The sequence below is a fragment of the Manis javanica genome, chromosome 12, assembly GCF_040802235.1.
Source record: "Manis javanica isolate MJ-LG chromosome 12, MJ_LKY, whole genome shotgun sequence".
Lineage (NCBI taxonomy): Eukaryota > Metazoa > Chordata > Mammalia > Pholidota > Manidae > Manis > Manis javanica.
Genome location: NC_133167.1, coordinates 7,910,236 through 7,930,154, shown reverse-complemented (window position 1 = coordinate 7,930,154; position 19,919 = coordinate 7,910,236). Strand labels below are relative to the sequence as shown.

Here is a 19,919-nt window from a genome sequence, read left to right as displayed (position 1 = left end):
CTGGAAAGGAAGGTGCTTTCCCCTCCCTCCTGACTTTCTGTCCTCCCAGTGGCTGGGAGGTGAAGGTCCTGGGCCAGCTGCTTTGGAGGCAAGAATGGGAACACCTGTTGAGGTTGGCAAAGCCTCCCTCCCACCTCTGATCACTGACTTCCAAAGAAATAAATGATATTTCTAAGCCAACATGTCTTTGCATTGATCTCTTTGCTGCATCAACTTAGATGAACAGTGGAGTTTAAAGTTATCACAGGGGAAAACTTTTCATTCTTCCCTTCTAAATTCTTTGGCTGGTCTAATAATTAAATTGATATAAAACAGATTAATAGGGAAAAAATTTAATTTTGTACGTACAGATGCCCCATAAAAATATGAGACTCAAAGGCAGCCAGACAGTCGAGGTTCATATGCCATCCTAAGCTAAGTGCTGGGCTAGGGGCTGGGGCTGCATGGGGTAGGAGGGTGATTCACAGGAAGATGAGAAGAGCGGATGGATAAACAGGCTTGCCCTGTCATGCAGGTAAAACTTTCACATAAAAATTTATCTCTGGTTATACCACTCCTTCTGGGCCAGGCTCCTTATCTGAATTCTTTTAGGCAGTTAAGGGAAAGGTAAAAAGCTTTTCTGCGTCTGTTGAGTCCTAATTGCCTTCAGCTCAAAATAATCCACATGCGAAAGTGACACGTTATGGGATGGCATATTCTGTTCCCCTTCAAAGTATGTGCTCAGGAGCCTTAGAACTCACTTTTTAACACCAGCACAGAGAGCCCCTAGCTTTAGTCTTGCCTTAAGTCTCTGTCCCCTACCACCAAAAAGGCCCTGAAGGGGCTGGGCCTGAAGAACTCCAAAGATGGCTGGACTCCCGCCTCATTCCCCGTGCTCTGTAGGGTCCCACTTGAGCCCTGCCACCTCCCTGCTCCACTTCCCATGCCGTGGCTTCACGGTGCCCATGGCATGGCCTAGGCAGGACCCTTTGTTAGATGGCACTCAATGGCAATCGAGTCCTAACCTTCTGATGAAGTGCAATCTGCCATATCAGATGACTAAATATGAAGGTATTCTGTCCAATCAGTGAATTTGAGACAGGGCAGGGACAGGGGACAAGCATCAATAATTTTTCTTGCCTATGATGAAAAATGCTAATATAAATGGTATAGTAAGAATAGGAGGCGCTCCATCTTAAGGTTAAGATTCCATTTTAAAAAACAGGGAGTTAGAAGATAAGATTCCTAACATTTTATGGTAAACAGCCAATAACTGACCCTATCTTAAGGCCGGACAAGCAGTCCTAAATGATATGTACCCACTACTTAAGAGTAACCACTATCTTGGAGAGGAACAGGATCAAGAAATTCCTTGTGTTATGTTTATCTTACAGAATATCTAGAGGACAGATGATGGATAGTGACATAATATCTCTCACTGGAGACAGACATCATGAGACCACATGTCAAGCCTACACACACACACCCTGCCGCTTTGCCCCATTCTTGAAAGCCTTAAAAGAATCCTAAGCCCTTAAGGGTGCCTCCTCTCTGAGGTTCCCACACTCTGCTTTCTTCAAGTGTGTACTGTTTGCCTTAAGTAAAGACTTCTCACTGCCCAATTTACTGCGTTTTATCTCTGTGCTCTTCCAGTGGTGTCTTTGTTACTTCGCTATTTCATTCAATTTTCTGGACTTAAGCAGAAGTCATCTCTCTCTCTTCTTACTCAGACAAGTAGGGAGGGGCTACTGCGATGTCTGATTTGGGCTTGCAAGTTCCCATTGCCTGGGTGACCAGGACAGGCCTGCAGCTGTACGACTGTGCTCTTTAGCAGCCCGCCTGAAAATCTCCTTTCTTTGCTTTGGGAAGTTCTCAGAACATAATCTCACTTCATCCAGTGCTCTGCGGCTCCCCCAGATCCTGGGGTGGTTAGGGGCTTAGTTCCCATGCCATGCAGATTCAAGGAGCCACTGGACGCCAGGTCACCCTGTCTTTAGGAGGTGGCAAGGGATTTGTCCTATGCTGAGCCAGAGTTCAGTAAGCTTCCCTTTGAGTCTAGGACCCAAACTGGCGCTCTGAAGTTCAGGACTTGATAAAAGCTTGTGTAGAAAGCGCAGGACAAGCCCAGGCCCAGACAGGGCCCCCTGCCTCCCACAGTAAGCTCAGTCTTGAGGCTCCCACCCTCAGGTCTGCCTGTGAAAAGGCTGACCCCAGTGTGTTGGGGCTGGCAGCTCTGATTCCTCCTCAAGAAACTAGCATCGTTTTTTAATAGCACCTCCAAAGAAAGGACACTCACTGAATGTCTAACCTTTGCTGAGAGAAGGGGAGGGGCTGGCAGTGTTCTGACCGCACTGTCCAGCCAGAGGGTAAGCCGAGTCTGGTTGGACCAAGGCTAAAAACCCAGGCAGGGGAAGAGACAGTTGCTCTGTGGCTCCCCCAAATCCTGGGGGCTGCTGGGGCCCTCTGCCTCTCCCTGGGCATCCCAAGGCTCCCTGGCCTGGGGCTCCTAGAGCTTTTAGCAGGATTCCAGCTCTGGGTTTTCTGGTTGAGAGCTTGCTTTTCAGAATCTTTTTTATATTTTTAAAAATAGTTTTAAACCACCTGGTAAAACTTGTTTTTTTACGGAAGTTAACAACTGGAAAAAATTTCCACCATTGAATTCCCAGTCACTGTGGCTGTCCTAGGTGCCTCTGTCCCATCTTGCCAGGCAAATAAGGAGTTTTTATGCCTTTTGTTTTCCTGAAGATCTTTCTGGCACTTTGGCAGGCCTCTGGTACCCTGTGAGATAATAGAAACAATATACATATTGGTCTCTGCCCCTGGTTCCTCTAATAGGGCTCCAAAAACTCCTAAAAATTCCTGAGTGATATACGGGCACGAGCAGCATCTTTTGTTCCAATATTTGGTCTTTGACCCCATTCCTGACACGAAGCTCCTAAATCCCTTGGAGTTTCCTGGGTGGATAGCAGTGCCTATTGTTCTAATGATGTGACTCTGGGGGCTCCTGGATGGCTCGCTATTGGGGGCTGTTCACCAGAAAGACCAAGCCATGGTTAGGAGCTTGGGGTTTTCAGCCCCATCCTCCAGGGAGGGAAAGGGGCTGGAAATGGGATTAATAACAGATCATGCCTACATGAGGAAGCCTCCATAAATTCCCAATAGTAGGGGGTTTGGAGAGCTTCCAGGGTGGTAAACACATGAAGTTTTGGGGAGCCTGGTGTGCCTACAGAGGACATGGAGCTCCCTCACCACACACCTTGCCCTACATACCTCTTTCATCTGGGTGCTCACAGCTTGTACCCTTTATCATATTTTTCTATAACAAATTTGTAAATGAGGGGGAAACTGTTTTCCTGAGTTGTGCAAGTCACTCCAGAAAATTACTTGAACCCAAGGAGGGGTTTGTGGGAACCCCAGGCTTATACTCAATGGTCAGAAGCACATGTAACAACCTGGACTTAGCAAGTGGTACCTGAAAGGGGCCGGGTACCAGGGTGGACACCACCCTTAACCTGTGTGATCTGATCCTACCTCCAGGTAGATGCTGTCAGAACAAAGTTGTATGACACCCAGCTGGTGTCAAAGAATTGCTTGGCGTGGAGAAAACCCCCACACATTTGGTGAACCAGAAGTGTCAGAGTGAAGTGTTCTGTGTGAGAAGTAAAGGAGACACACAGGAGGGAAAGACTGGGTCTTTCAAATACACGCCCATTGAAGACTGGAACTGAGGGGACCCCAAACCTTCTCCTGCAGCCCTATCAGGTCTCTGGCTCCCAGATCATCCAGAGAGCAGTCCCTGGGAACCCAGGCAGCGCCACCTCTCCGGCAGCTTCCCTCCAGGACGCACCTCTGTTCCTCAGTGCTTTTCAAATGTTCCAGATACAGTGAGCATCCCAGTCCACTGCTTTTTAAATAACCCAGGTGCACAAAAATCTGTTTTATTTGGAGAGTAGGGCATAATGATTCATCCATCGGATAAAAAGGTTTGTCTTTTTGACACCAAAGATACACAAAATGATACAGAAGCTAAGCACAGCTGGCGGTACACCAGCGCTTAACTGCAACTTCCCGGTGTTGGAAGATCTCCAAGAAATAGCGGGTGGAGACCCTTGGCCATGACAGGAAGAGGTGGAGTGCAGGGGTATTGTGACATGCTCTAGGGAGAGGTAGCTTTTCCTACTGCCCAACGAAGGCCCTGGCCTAGAGTGGCAAGGGAGTGGGACGGGACGTGGAGCCTGGGGCCCAGCACTCCAGGGCCCGGTGGGACAGGAAGGCCGAACCGCAGCAGCAGGACCCGGCCCAGTCCATCGAGGGCCACGGCCAGGTGCTGCCGCTTGGAGGGCTCTGGAAGCAAGATGAGTGCAGCCTGGCCCTGCAGAATAGTCTGGAGCCAGATGGGACGGATCAGCCCGCCAGGCCCTCTACCACTGGAGCCACAAGTGATCACGGCACCTCCAGCAACAGGCGGCCTACCAAGCGCTCCGCGGACAGTTCGTCCAACTGCGCCGACTGCCCGGCCGCCAAGTGCAGGCGCTCCGCCCAGAAGTGGCCGCACCACAGACACGAGGCTGCTGGGGTTCCGGCCGGGACCCCCGACTCTGGGCTGGCAGAGAACCAAGCGTCGGGCAACTCGGACCCGTGGCAGCCGGCGGCGGCGTCCGAGAGGAGCGCGCGGCTGCTCCTGGTGCTGTGCCGCGCGTCTGCGCTGTGCTTGCAGCTGCCCCCGCAGCAAGTGTGCGCCCGGGTCGTGGTGCAGCCGCGGAGCATCGAGGAGGCGGAGGCGCGCCGCCGCAAGGAAACCCGCACAGCACCCGCCGTGGAGGTGCACAGGGGCGTGCTCTGCCCCAGCCGCCCCGAGGGCACCCTGGACTTGCAGCGCGCCGCCGGCGGCAGAGCACACGAGGCCCCAGAGCCAGGCTGCGCCTCCCCGGTGGGTCGCGAGACACAGACCGATGGTAAGGGGCCCAAGGGCGGGGGATGGGGACCCCAGGCTGTTGCGGGCGTCCCCAGGTGGGGAACTTCAAATACCGAGGGAGTCTTGCGCCTGACCCTGCTGGTCCGGGGTAGTGGATTCCACAGTCCCCCTCCTAGTGTAAGCAAGCCTCCACTTACACCGTTTTTGGTGAAGATGAATTAGATTTCTCACCCCAGGTGCTCACTGGCCAATCTCGGGTCAAAGTGTTCGAATGACATTAATTTGTAGAGTAACACTTCCCAACTCACAGCGGGCGGAGACCCTTGGCCATGACAGGAAAAGGTGGAGTGCAGGGGTATTGCCCACACTCCAAACCTCGCTTTTGTAAACTACAGATCTGGGAGTTGGGAGGACCGGGCCCGCCCCCTCCTGTCCACATCCACTTATTCCTTGCAGGGTCCTTAGTCTCCTCCTCCAAGCAAGTCACAATCACATCAAAGCATGCCTATTGTGAGCCAGGTGCTGTTCTAAGGGCTTTTAACGTCTCATCCTGGCAACTCTCTAAGGAATGGACTGTATTAGAGTAGCTGGCTTGCTGCAGAATTCTTATTCATAGCCCTTGAGGCCTCTCCTCCCAAGGAATCCAGACCTGTGGCCCCAGAGGGTTAATTCGTGGGTCTAGAGCCTGGGCAGTGGGCTCTACCACAAGCACCCAGTGCCTCTGTCTCCAGATGCCCCTTTCAGGGGTAGCAGTGAGAGAAGGAAGTAGTCTGGGTGAAGTAGTCCAAAGCTGGGTCACTCAAGTCTCTGCCACCATCCTGCTGGTGACCAGAGCAGGCTGTACCCTCTATAGACTAGTTACCCTCCTGACATATGGGGACTAAAGGCCAACTGGTGTCTGAGGTGCCATCCCGCTCTTAAGGATAAACGTTGACACACTTGTTCTGGGTACCCAAGACGCATCCCTAGGTTCAGAACCACCAAGGACCTTCTGGGTGTAGGTCTTAACACCCTGAGGATCTTATCATGATTACCTAACTTGGCATCCCCTTAGAAGCACTCTATTCACTCTCCTAAAAAGTCTACATGGTTTTCCCACAGCTGGCATGCCTGGCTAGGAAGGCCCCTTGCCTGTGGACAGTTCCAACCACAGCCAGAAGACCCCAGCCCATCTATGAAAACAACCCCTTAGTGAGGCAGTCTCCCAGGGGCCTTGTCCCCCATCACCCACACCCAGCCTGCCTTCAGTGGTTTCCTGCACTCTTTGTCCCCCTACTCTCCCCCTCAAGCAGCTTGCACCGCACCCCTTCCCTGGACTTTGGCCCTCTGTGGTCCCCACAGTTCGGGAGTGGGCACTGAGAGAAAAGCCCAGGATAGAAATCACCCTAACACCAGGCAGGGTGTGATCTGGGGCTCATGAGGGGGAATTGCTTCCAGCTGGGGGTCTCAAGAAAGGCTTTACAAGGAGATGGTCCACTGGAGATGAATCTCAAAGATGAGAAGCGTTTTCCCAGAGAGGGAAGGGGGTTGGGGGAAGGGGGAAGTCTTGCACAAATGTAGGAGTGTGAGGCGTATTAACAGATCTCCAGGGTTCATGCTTGGCTAGTGCTCGACACAGGCCACTGCAAGGTCATCAATAAGCGTGGGACAGTGGGCTGTGACTGTGTTACAGAGGAGTCAGTCTTCTAGACTAGGAACTGATATCAAGTCAGAAGGAGAGGCGGCCACAGAAGACCTTAACAAAGAGCATCGCGACACTATTCTTCCTCACCTTCCTGGGCCAACCTTTCACTCCACGGGTGCCCTCTCCCTGCTTCTTGGGACCACCCTTACTAAAGAACCCACACATATATTTTCTGCTGCCATAGAAAAATTCCTCCCCACTCCCAAAGCCTGACCCGCTGTGTGTCCTCCATGTCTCTCCCTGAAAGCAGGGACCTGTTTGCTGTGTGCCGTTTGGCTCCTTGGTGTGAAATGGAATATTCCTTTCATTGCTACCGGGAAATCCTGGCCATGCCTGTTTGCCCCTGTCTAATTCATTTTAACCAGTGGCTCTCAACCAGGGACAGTTTTCACTCATACACACACACACACACACACACACACACACACACACACACACACAGAGGAATTTAGCAATGTCTATAGACAATTTTGGTTGTCACAATTTAGGGGAGGGGGAGCAGTAGTTGCTACTGGCTCTGAGCTTCCCACAGTGCACAGGACAGCCCCACAGCAAAGAACTATCTGGTCCAAAATGGCAGTAGGGATGAGGTTGAGAAATGCTTTTTTAAACCAGGCTGAGACCCTCAATCAAAAGCCCACTGGTACCTGAAAATCTAATTTTACAAAGATAAATGCCTTAGGAGTTCCTGACCTGACTGCTAAATCTGGACAGAGTTCTTGACTGGGGTTTCCAGTCAGATCAAATTCCCCTGAGGGATCCACCCTCTTGTGGAATCACCTATTCTCCAAATCTCCTTGTGCCAAGGGCCAACCAATTCAACCCAACTCTACCGATCTGAGTCTCCTTTTGTTACTAATCCTTTGCGCAGTTTTCTTCAATCATCTCACTCAAGGGACTTTTTAAAAAATTCATTAATTTTAAAGCCTATATAATTAGCTCACTCACTATTGCTTTCTGGAGTCATGAAAAGAAAGAACTCTGAAATGGGAATTTAGCCCTCCAACCACTTGCGTGACATTGAAAAGGTGATTTTGCTTCTTGTAACTTCATATCTTAAGGTCTTTTCAGGTTCTAGATTCCCTAAAACATTTCCTGTCATTTCACAGTTCACATCGCGTCTGGCCTTGTGTGGGAGTTCCTTCTAGCTTGGCCTTCCCTAACCCTTCCCCTGGTGCGCATGGGTGAACAGTTGAATCCTCACCCACCTAAGCAATACATTAATCGTAAAGGTTGATTCTAGTGTGAACACAGTCTATGTTGCAGTCAAAGTGTGAAAGTTTAAGGTTGTCTATTTTAAATGTTTTTTCTGCTTCTGTCCTAAAGGAAAATCACATTGTTAACTCTGAGAAAGATTCATCGTCCCCTAACTGATGAGTCCGCATGAGTCTGGGGTTTGAGAAGTAGTCTGTAGATGTCGGCATAACAAGTTCAAGAAAAATACAGTTTTCCGAACAGCTGTTGTGTTTTCAGAGGAAGTCTTTCACCAAATGCAAGGGTTCTTAAAGTTGGAGGTCGCCTAGCTCCTTCCCACAGTGGGGGGGGGGCAGGCTTTGGAAGAAAGGAGAAGCTACTGTGTTTGTGGAATAATCTGGGTAGGGGAAAACACTGAGATGGTAGAAGGCTGGGGGCCTTCCATGGGCCCCAAATCTTCAGTAAAGTTACCTAAAACCCACCGAATGCGTGACGAAGCAGTTTTGTTTCTCTGTTTTGGTACGTGGAAACCAGTGACAGAGCTGAGCACCCCAACCGAGGTGTCTTAGAGCAAAACAGCACACAGGAGCCCAGGGACACACCAGCAGAGAGGTGCCTGGAGGAGGCACACTGTGGGGGTCCGGGTTGTCACAGGCCCTGCAGCTAACCACTTCTGGCAGGGGCCCAGCAGCTGCTCTGTGCACCACCAGCAGCCAGGGAGCTGGGAGGAGTCAGGCTGGTGTTGGCAGCCTGCCCCCAAGAACTGTCCCCAGAACCCTGCCATAGGAGCCACTGACCTTTGTGGCCTTTGTGACCTCACAGGAGGGGTGTGGGGGAGTGTTCTCTGGGCAGCCTAGGTTCGAGGGGCAGCCAGAGCCTTCCCCCAGGGCAGGGGCGAACGGCCCCTCTGGGAAGGGAGCCGAGAGGTTAGACAGCCCCATGTAGGCCCACAGTTAGTCTGGGAGGACCCACCATGCAGAACGGCAAGAGGGAGAAGCCAGAGGCCAGATGCCATGGCTCCACTTCACAGAGTACCAGCTCCGAATCCACCCCACAGCAGCAGACCTCTGAGACCTCCCCACAGCCCAGCATTGCTGAACCCAGACTGCAAAAGCCAGCCTCCAGATCCACCACCCAGCAGCCAGCCTCCAGGTCCACCCTGCAGCAGCCAGCCTCTGGGTCCACCCCGCAGCAGCCAGCCTCCAGGTCCACTCTGCAGCAGCCAGTCTCTGGGTCCACCCTGCAGCAGCCAGCCTCTGGGTCCACCCTGCAGCAGCCAGCCTCCGGGTCCACTCTGCAGCAGCCAGCCTCCAGGTCCACTCTGCAGCAGCCAGCCTCTGGGTCTACCCTGCAGCAGCCAGCCTTCAGGTCCACTCTGCAGCAGCCAGCCTCCAGGTCCACTCTGCAGCAGCCAGCCTCTGGGTCCACCCTGCAGCAGCCAGCCTCCAGGTCCACTCTGCAGCAGCCAGCCTCTGGGTCCACCCTGCAGCAGCCAACCTCCGGGTCCACCCTGCAGCAGCCAGCCTCCGGGTCCACCATACAGCAGTCCCCTCCCAGGTCCACCCCGAAGACCAGCTCTGAATCTGCTGCTCAGCCCATTCCTGAGTCCATCCCAAAGCAACCTGTGTTCCGGGCTCCCCCAGCGACCAAAGTCAGCTGCTCAACTCAGGGTCTCTCATCTCAGGACACTACCATGAAAGCCACCCCTCATTCCAAGAAAACAGGTGGGCAGGCTTCTAGCTCAAGCAGTTCCAGCCTTCCTGCTAATGGAGTCCCACGGTCACCCTAGAGGCTGGTTCTTATCTGGTAGTGATGTGCTTGTGGACTTTGCTGGTTCTAGGTTTTGTTCAAGAGGCCATGATTCCTGGGTTTTGTCATTCCTCACCATCCTGAGTCTCAGCAAAGACAAACATATATACATATTATTAGCATTTAACTTGGCTTGGTGGTAATTAGCTTTTTAGGAGTCAGAAGTGCCATTTGGCTGCTTGGCACAAAGTAAAAACCAGGGATGCATTAATAGAAGAATATGGTTTAGGACAAGAGAGATGGTCATACTGCTTTACTCTCCTCCCATCAGGCTATTCTTGTGTGCTGTAAAAGATGTCCAACAATCTAGCCCAAAGAAGACGGTCCAGGTTGATGGAGGATGAGAGAAGTGGGTGGAGGGAAGAACCATTTGATGTATAAGATTTGGTTGAAGGAATTGAAGGAAATCTGTTAGGTAGACGATGCACACTGACTTTTCCACACTGTCCTCCGATATCTGACTATAGGTACATAGATAGTGTTGGCAGATCAAATACAGGACACCCAGTCAAATTTGAACTTCAGATGAGCAACAAGTAATTTTTTAGTATAAGTGTGTTCTGAAGATTACATGGGCATCCTGTGTTTTTATTTACTAAATATGGCAACCTTACCTGTGGAAGGCACTATAGGCAGGCTGATTTCTGCTCAACATTTAAAATTTTCCAATAATTAGCTCTGTCTGAAAATGGAATAGCTGTCCAGGAAAAGTGGTTTCACATCTTCCTGGATGGCCGGAGTCTAAATGGGCATTGGATCGTGTAGAAGAAGTTCAAGTGTAGTTCAGGAGTGTGCTGGTTAATACTACCACTACTGATAATGGTATTAATAGCTAACTAACATTTATCACTGAGCATGGACTGTGTATCCAGCATTCAGCTCAGCTGTCTATGTTAATCTTCTCATTTAACAGTCCTATAAAGGAGGTACTGCTATCATCATCTCCATTTTTTACATGGGGAAACAGAGGCTCAAAGAAATCAAACAACTTGCTCTCACGCAGCCACTGGTAGCACTAGAGGGGGAACTTCAGTCTTTTGACTCCAGAACCCTTGCTCATAACTGCAGTCTAATCTTCTTATCCCCAAAGGTCCAGGTCTCTCCAGAGGAAGAAGCTTCTCCTGGATCCACCATGAGTCAGGGCCAGTCCTTCTGTGGTCCTGAGCAGGCCACATTCTCTGGGCCACAGAGGATCCTTCTGGGATGGTGTGGACATAAAATTAATGTGAGGTGTGAGAGAGCTAGACCCAAGGGATCACTGGGACAACAGTGTTTCCGTGGCTAAGAATCAATTCATTTGTAACCTATAGGAATGGTTCTGAGCATTATGATGATTGTCAGCCACTGACGAACAGTTTGGATTATGGCCTTCAGAACTAATATCTGGAGAAAGCAAAACTTTCCATTCCCAAATCTTTTCATGAATGCATGTGCCTGTCCCCCAGGGAAGAGTCTTGCTTACCCAGGAGGCAAAGCAGGAAACAGTGGTATGTTGTCAATGGTTGTGGTGTGCATTCTACTCTTCTTCTACAAGAGGGGTTTTCTCCCTTTGAGCCAGAGTAGGAAGAAATGTTGGAGATGATGGGTGAGGACCTTTGAAGAAAGGATGCCATTTTCTAAAACCCAAATCTTTTTTTGTAGGCAGAAAATATTGTAGCTCAGGAAAATACAAGTCTCTCACTAGAATGGCTACAGTCAAAAGGTGGACAATAACAAGTGTTGGTGAGACTGTAGGGAAATTGGAACCTTCATACACTGCTGGAGGGAATAGAAAATGGTGCAGATGCCATGGAAAAGTCTGGCAGCTCCTCAAAGGGTTATACAACTTACCGTATGAGTCAGCAGTTCCACTCCTGGGTACATACCCAAGAGAATTAAAAACAACCACACAAGACATGGTGCACAAATGTTCAAAGCAGCATTATTTATAACAGCCAAAAAGTGGAAACAACTCAGTATCAGTTGATGAATGGAAGAACAGTAAGTCGTATCTCTACACAGTGACATACTATTTGGCAATAAGGAGATGATGTACCAATACCCACTACCATACGGACGGCCCTCAAAAACATTAGGCTAAGTGAAAGAAGCTAGTCCCCAAAAGCCCACATATTGTATGGTTCCATTTATTAAGTGTCTTATTACCAGGAATTGGCAGAAGTGGGGAATAGGCAGTGAGTGCTAATGGTTAGAGTTTCTTTGAAGGGAGTTGAAAATGTTCTGGAATTAATACAAGTTGTATACCTTTGTTTATACTAGAAACCACTGAACACTCTAAAGGGCTTAATTTTATGATATGGGAACTATATGTCCATTTTTAAGTTTTTTTTAAAACTAAAAAACGAAAGAAGATAAGACTTGCCTTTAGACTCCCTTCCCACCCAGTCCCAGTGAAAGCATCTGTCCTGGGCAGCCCTAAGCAGGAGCGTGCTGAATCGGCCAGGCTGATGGAGTTTTCACTGGAAGAATCTGCTGCCCTGTCAGGAAGCTAGGACCACACTAGCCACCTGAGGGAATCCGGCCAGAAGTCGTCTTGTGTAACAAAATAGGGTGCCAGCTCTGAGCTCCGCTGGGATCTGTAGAGGTGGGCAGAAAAGGAGGTCAGTTTGGGAAAGTGATTCAAGGACTGTAAATTGGAGGCGCAACAGTCTTCTGGGTGGATCCATAACCCCCAGGAATATGGCATGTGGCAGCTGCAGCTGCAGGAATCTCAGTGCCACCTCTCATGGAGGGGACAGTCACCTGCTACCTTCATTTCCTGGAAATTCTGTGAAAAGAACATGGAATTGAAGGGTTAGAAAATCTAGGTTGAAGCCACTCCTTGAATTGACTTGCTATAAGGGCACATCCCTTTTCTTCTTTGAGCCTCAGTTTCCTTATCTGCAGAGTGGGTATTGATGTGAAGCATGGAGCCCCCGAAAGATGTACCATATTGCATCACTATCATTTGTGCTGTCCCCAGATGGTACCTCTCTATAAACACCCAGGTTCCCACGCAGCTCAGCTTCCCCCCTGTGTCTCCCAGACTCTCCCCAGCCTCCTGGAGGCAGGTGGGTCCCTCACCTCTCCCCTTTTCTGTCTCCCCAGGGTCTCTAACTCGCGCAGGCCTGCACATCTGCTCCTGTTCCACTTGGCCCAGCAGCTTTACTTGCTGGCATCGCCTGGGTCTGTGCCACACCCGCATCTTCGATGTCCTCCTTCCTCGGGCCTGGCCGGCCATGCCGGGGAGAGGACCCCCAAACCTCCTCACCTTCTACAGGTTCTGGACGCGTGGGGGGCTGGAGCCTCAGGGCTTACGGTTCACAGGGCCAGGCTTTGCCCAGGACCATGTTAGCAGTGATGTGCAACCTCCTCTTGGGACCTCTAGGCCCAAGAAAGCATCTTCCTCTGGGTGACCACTTCCTCAAGTTTGGCACCCGGCCCTCTCTGACCAGGTCCACCCCTCCAGGGTCCCTCACCTGCACAGAAAGTTGCCGGCTCTCTTCCTGACCAGGAATGGCTGCTTTGGGAGTTCATTTTTCCTTTCTCCATGGACAGCCTCCTTCCTCAGAGTGCACTACCTCTCAGCCCTTCCTAAATCCCCTGTCACTCGGAAGCTTTGTGATTAAACTCTCTGACCATTGGCCTCCTTCCGTGGCTCACACCATAGCTGAGAGTGTCAGGTTTTGGCCTGCATATAAAGTTTCCCCAGAGTTTAGTGATAAATGCTGATTGTAAGCCACATGCCCCCCTGGTTACAGCAAGACCTCCACCCCCTTCAGAGGGTCTCAGGCTCTTTCTGGCAGTCCCTATAGGGGACATGCCCTATGGCTCATCCACAGTATCTGCCCTTCTTTTCCTCTTCCGTGAAACCACCAGGCCTCTTCTCCTCTTGGGAAGACTCCTGTCCAGGGAACCGGACTTAAGGTGTTACTGTGCTTTTCCAGGGAAGCAGGGCTATCTGCAAGGTCAGGGAGAGGGGCCTCCACCCACCCCCAGCTCTGGGCCCCAGAGCAGCTCCGCCAGCACTCGGTCTCACGAATGTCCACAGAAAAGGCCTTCCACCTGGGGATTTCATACCCCTAACCCAGGAGCAGAGCCCTCCCGGCCTCCATCCTTGTCCTGCTCCTCCTCCCGGCCCTTCCCTCACCAAATCCCCTCTCCTGTCCATCATTGTAAAGGACTGCTTCTCAGACATATAGAGAGAAGCAGATACCCAGGTGTGCTGGGAGAACTAAAAATACTCTACAACCTGGTAAGTCCCATAGAGGAAGGGCCTGCCCGCCATGCACCACTATTGACTTTCCTCCCATGGCTCTTGCAAGCTGCCCTGAACACTCTTGGACAATACTAGGCCCATCATTGGGATTGTCAAAACCAAGTTCCCCAAACCTACAGACCAGGGATGTTTGATTACTCACAGATACCAAACAGAAAGAAATGGGGGCGGTGGGGGCAGAAGTTCCTACCCATCTCAGGGCTCTCCTTGTAACCACCCATCTGGTGCAAAGCTGTGCCATGGACTCATACCACTTTAAAACCAACAAGTAGGAACACCTAGTCTGCATAGGAACCTTGGCACTCTGCAGGAAACCAGAACAGGGAACTTTACCCTTAAAAACTGTTCAGTCCTAATGGTAAGCTAAGGCACGTGCAATTAGAAACAAAGGTACAAGCCAGAAAGTGATGTGTCCCCTGGGAGATGTTCAGAGAGCTTCAGAAAGACCAAGTACTCACTCCTGAATCAGGATCCAGGCAGACTGTAGTGTCCGTGGCATCTGAGCTGATTCTCAAAGGATCTTGGGAACTTCAGTGTCTTACAATGAAAAGAGGAAGTAAGGGGAAAGGGACCAGTCTAGCCAGAGTAAGGCACGTAGTCTCAATTCTGTTCAAAATTTAGCACCTGCTCCCATAATCTTTACATTTCTCAGTGGAGTGGCATGTTGACTGCTGGCTCTAAATACACATTCACATAAAGTAAGAATCCCTAATTTAGCAGGATTATTGTCAAAGTAGATGTTGCATTCTGTGAAAGCCTTCCTCGTGATTATTAGCCTCACAGGTTATTTTCCTTGCCCTTGTGGTGGGTGTGATATCCCTGATTCCTCATCTCCACGTTGGAGCTACATGATAGAATCTACTCCACAGGGTTGCTGTGAGGCTTGAAGATAACACGAGCTATGAGGTGTTTGGTGCAGGGCCTGGCACACAGCAGCCTTGACCACCTCCCTAACCTGGTCCCGAGTGTCCAGGGGGCTGACGTCCCATCCTCAGATCCTGGGTGATCTTGTAGTAGGGATTTATTTATTGGAAGGGCTGGGGGGAGTTGTATTCCCTTGAGAGGAGGATTGGTGGGGAGGAGATGGGTATTCCTGCAGTCCTCTGGGGACCCCACAATTTCCATATTCCCCTGCCCATATACAGGCATGGAAGCCCAACTTCCCCCAACCTGTGGGATTTCTGCTTTGCTTTACAGAAAACCTACAAGAAAACACTCCAGTCATCACAATTCTCATGCTCCAAGCCCTGGGGACTGTTGCTGTGGCTCTAGGGGCCCTGGGAGCTGCCTACTTCACCACTGAATCCGTGTGAACAAACCCCCAGGTCCATTGTCTGGAAGGTATGTAGACCCCTTTGTGCTTACTGCCCCTTGCAGAAGTGGTCCTCAAACCCACCGGCCCGCCACCCTTCAGCACGGGGCTGAAGGAGTGTCTGTGTCCAGCGCAGGCTGTGGGAGGTCTTTACGAGTGGACCAAGCCGATTCAGAGAAAGCTTCAGAATCGAGTGACTTCTTCCTGTGCTCAGGGTCATCAGCACGGCTCTTGCAAGCTGCCCTGAACACTCTTGGACAATACTAGACCCATCATTGGGACTGTCAAAACCAAGTTCCCCAAACCTACAGACCTTAGCAGTTGAGTGCCTCAGTTTCCTCATCTGTAAATAGGGAAAATCACAGTACCTTCCCCCCGAGGTGGTTGGGAGCATGAGATAAGGTGCTTGGAGGGCAGACTGTCCAACTGGAGGGTCTTGGTACTGTCATGGTGGGGCTGGTTGGAAAAACACTGCGTTGAGAACAACACAGCTGTTGGTGCCAGTCTTGGCTATGCCACCTCGTAGCTGGGTGTTAGGGGACTTGTCACTTAATTTCTGTCAGAATCAGTGTCCCCCTCTGAAGTGGGGAGAATAATAACTTCAAGGGTGATGGTTGTGAGGATTAAATGAGGGGTGTGCAGATGAGCAGGGCCTGGTCACAGGGGCTGGGCAGATGGTGGTGACTAGGAGTGTCAAGAATGCCCCTAAGCAAAAGCATGTGCCCTACAGTCTTCTTACAGCAGAGCCCACGGGTATGAGCTTGGCTTCCACAGGTAAGCGGGCTTGGAGCCAGGTGCCCCTTGAACACCCAGTATCTCTGGGGCCTGGGGCAAGTTCCTTAACTCCTGACTCCAAGTGGAGGTAATAATAGTACAGCTCTCCTTGGGTTGTTGGTGAAAAATAGGCATGTAAAACACTTAGCACAGGGCCTGGCACAGAACAGGCATTCTAAGTCACAGCATAGAGCAGCTACATCATTATGCATCATCATTACGCTTAATTCAGAATTCTCCAACCTATACTGACATGGGACACTTGTGATATCCCTTATTTTTCTTTAAGTTAGCTTACTTTTTAACTTAAATGCATTTATTTTAAATGGAAATTTAAGTCTGGCCACACATGGACAATCCAATCACTTGCCATAGAAAGACTCACAGTAAATATAAACACAAAATGTCTCGGCATTCTAGCTGGTAGGGATGCTTGAAATAGTCTTGGCTTTGAAGGCCATGCCCTGGATGTTCAAAGGAGATCTGGCAAATGTTGGATGTTCAGGCAGGCCAGCATCACGTGAGACGCTCTCTTCCACGTCAGAGCTGGAAGACACCAGGAATGGGCAGTGATTCCAGGTCATTTAATGTGTTGTCCAGTGCCGCCTGAAGCATTTCAGTGTCCACCAGGTGTGCATGTCCCACCCATACCTTTGCTCACACAGCCCTGAGCCCTGGTGAGTGGGGATAAGATTGGGACGGGGATGGGGAGGGAAAAAATGGAGGGGTGGGGCGGTAAGGACGGAAGTGGAATGGAAACCCACCCTTGGCCTGGACTAGGTCCCTCCCCTGAGAGTCTGAATGGCTGGCAAAACCAACAAGCCTCCCCGGAGACTGAACCTGCTTGTGCGCTGGGGGTGGGCCACTCAAGTGGCCAGTGGGGTTTGATCTGGGGTCTTGGCATTGCTGACGTCACTGACAAGCACATCCAGTGGGCAGACTTTACACAGCCCGGCCTCTTTCTTCTGCTCTGAGGGGCAACTCCTATGTCTCCTTGGGGTAGGCCCTTCCCCCAGATGCAGGTTGAGGGTAAAGTTCTCTCAGGACCAGACGAAACCACCCATGGACAGAACTTTGTCCTAAAAGGTTGGTCCTCTCAGGAACAGACTTCCTTTCTCCGCATCAAGCTGTCCCATGGCCACTCTAATTTCTCTGGAGGGAGAGGGAGACGGTGCCACTCACTCCACCCCCTGTAGTGGCCTGAGGCAGGGTCCTCCCCAGGCCCCAGGGCCCTTGCCCAGAGATCCTGATGAGGTGGCCTTTCCCCACATGACCCACTGCCTTTGCCAAGCTGCTATTCCAGAGACTGCTTGGAGTCAATGCTTGTTATTATCGGGGTGCTTGCGATGTGTTTCAGCTGACGTCAGCAGGCCCCAGCTTCTTCCAGACTTGCCTCTGCCAGAGCCTAGGCTGCTGCGTCATCTCCCACATTGCTCAGTGGTCACTGTGAGTCTGTGGGTCTGAGTAAGGCACCTCCAGCTGGGGTCCGGGGAGGCCTTTCTGGAAGCCTCCAAGTTGTAGTCACACTTCCTGGACACTAGCCAACCGTAGTATCTCCCACTCCAACTCCCGAATGGCCCCCACACAAACCCCTGGTAACTACGTAAATGGGCAAGTGGGTCAGCACAGCTGTCACATGTCAGCACTGACCATGTGCCCAGCACCGCACCAGGCCCTGTGAGACATGATGACACAGTGGGGTGTGGACAAACCAGTCCACTGACAAGCCAGGTTTATGGCCTCACTGCCTCTTGACTGGATGTGCCAATCCAGGTACTACGGAGCCCCTTCCCAGGCATCCTGGGATTTCAGCCATTGCTCTCACTGCCTACCCTTTCTGGTGCAAAAAGTTTTTACTGCTTCATGAGAAAAATTCCTTAGCTTGACAGTTGAATGAAATTTGCCTGTCTCCCATGGTTAAGGTGCTTGGTACACGGGGAAGTGTTCCTCTCTGATGTGTTTCTTTTTAATTTGATTATAAAATGCAAGTGTGAATTGGTAGGTTTCCAAATGCCATGAGGCATCATAAGACTTGACTTGATGAGTGGAGTATGAGTTAGATTACTTGATCCTACAAATTTCAGAAAACCTCATTCAAAATGGTAATAAGGAAATTATCCCACATAACAGAACAGTTGGGAAGTGTCAGGGCTGGTGAATTCAGCAGTGCCATCAGAGATCTAGGGACTTTTCTAGCCTTCAAATCCGGCACCCTCAGCAGAGGAGGGGGCTAGTTCCTCTTGTGAGCAGAAGAATGGAGGAGCTCCCAGAATGGCATCCTCAGACCCCGATGGCTAGAAGCAGGGGAAAGGCCACCTTCTCCTGGTGTCTCTTTTTGAGTCAAGCAACTTTTCCCAGAAGTCCCCTCCCCTAGCACACTGGCCCTATCATGGGGGTGACATGCCTCTGAATTAAGTCTCATTTCCCTTCTCCAACAAATTAACGGCATAAATGATCATGACTGGGTTAGACCAATCTAGATCTACCCCTATGTTCTACCCCAGGCCTGGGGCTGCAGTTACTTCCCTTTACTGGGCAAAGGAGTGGGTGTACCCAGACCACAGGAAGAAGGGAAAGTGAACTGGGGGGAGCAGCCAGCAACAGCCAGGAGCACCCACCTGAGCGTTCCTCAAAGGTGATACACAAGATGAATTCCAGTGCACAGACCTGTTGGCTTGGAGAAGTGCGTTGGCCACTGAAGGCCACCAGGGTGTGCAGGATGTGGGTGCATTGTGGGGGCACGTTGAGTCACCCTGAGTTTCATAGGCTCAAGAAGTAGACCCTACAGAAGGGAAATGGACAGTTTGGTGTCCTCAGTCCAGGGGGTGAAGAACCATACGGGACCAGTGGCAAAGCCTCCTCTCTGGGAAAAAACATTTCTAGAGTTTTCTTTCCTAAAGCTTGGGGAGCCTTTCTCTCTGCATCCCACCTGTGAACAATGAGACACTAAAAGTAAGGGGCTGCTTTCCCTGTCCTTTGGGGCACAAATGTAGTAAAATTACCACCACAGCCTAGCCTTCGGGGAGCCAGGCCCCACCTCCGCAGCCGGGGCTGTGGGCGAAAGGAGGAGAAGGGATATGCCGGCGCTGACGGAGCCACGCAGCCACCGGGCCCTTCGCGTGAGCACATTACAGCCCAAAGAGGAAAAGTCTTCGTGTGGCTGTATTTGGAGGAAAGGATGAGTGGACGGAAGAAAGGAAGATATTTGAATCCTAAACTATTTTTCCACAGGAGGACTTAGCTGCTGAACCCTCACTCACGAGGTAAAACTGGAAAGCCACTGGAGTCCTGGGGTCATGGAGCGATGATGGCCTGTCCAAGCTGATGGCCTGTCCTTTTCCTTACAAATCCAGTTCCACCAAGGATCTCTGTTGTCACCAAAATAGAACCCCCCAAAAAAGAAATCTGTTCCTTTAGTGTGTTTTATCCAAGATGCAAAGGTTGGTCTTGGAAGTGGGTTGGGAGTTGTGTCGGGGGGGCCTTGGTGATCCTGTGAGCTCCAGGTAAACCAAGGGGAGTCCTGCCATCCTGCCATCCCTAATGAGAACCACAGACCCAGGAGGGTCAACCTTCTCTGCACAAACCCACAGAACAAACTGTTACAGATTTTCCCACTCTAAAAGCAGGAATCACCCAACCTGACATACTTGTCAACTGCACTTCCGCCCAGTGGTAATCCCAGTCAGTGGGAACAGGGAGAAGGTGCTGGCTCCTTTCCAGGCCTTGGGGAACCGAGGCCCTGTGCCCAGGGAACCCCGTCTCTGGAAAATGGCCTCATTTCGCTTCACCTGTGATGGGGGAGGCCGGGGCAGACCAAAGCATGACTTGCAGCCTTGTGATCCAGCCTGGTGTACCCAGCTAAGTGGTGGGTTTTCACATCTGGCTCCTGAGCAGTGGAGACAGAGGTCTTAGTTTAAGGCAATCCCAGGAAACACCAGTAGGGGGCGGGGTGGGAAATGGAAGGGGGCGCACTCAGGAGAGTGCAGTGGTCACC

The 19,919-nt window shown here is 50.9% G+C and overlaps 1 protein-coding gene across 1 annotated transcript; it reads left to right on the top strand.

Annotated features, from left to right (window-relative positions):
• Positions 1–3,938: 3,938 nt before the first annotated feature.
• Positions 3,939–19,348, top strand: SPATA3 (spermatogenesis associated 3). The gene is made up of 5 exons (XM_036997782.2): positions 3,939–3,962; positions 4,184–4,934; positions 12,669–12,840; positions 15,037–15,180; positions 19,157–19,348. Exons 1-4 carry the CDS (start codon positions 3,939–3,941, stop codon positions 15,140–15,142), a joined length of 1,053 nt encoding a protein of 350 aa, XP_036853677.2. The 3' UTR covers positions 15,143–15,180; positions 19,157–19,348.
• The last annotated feature ends 571 nt before the right edge of the window (positions 19,349–19,919 follow it).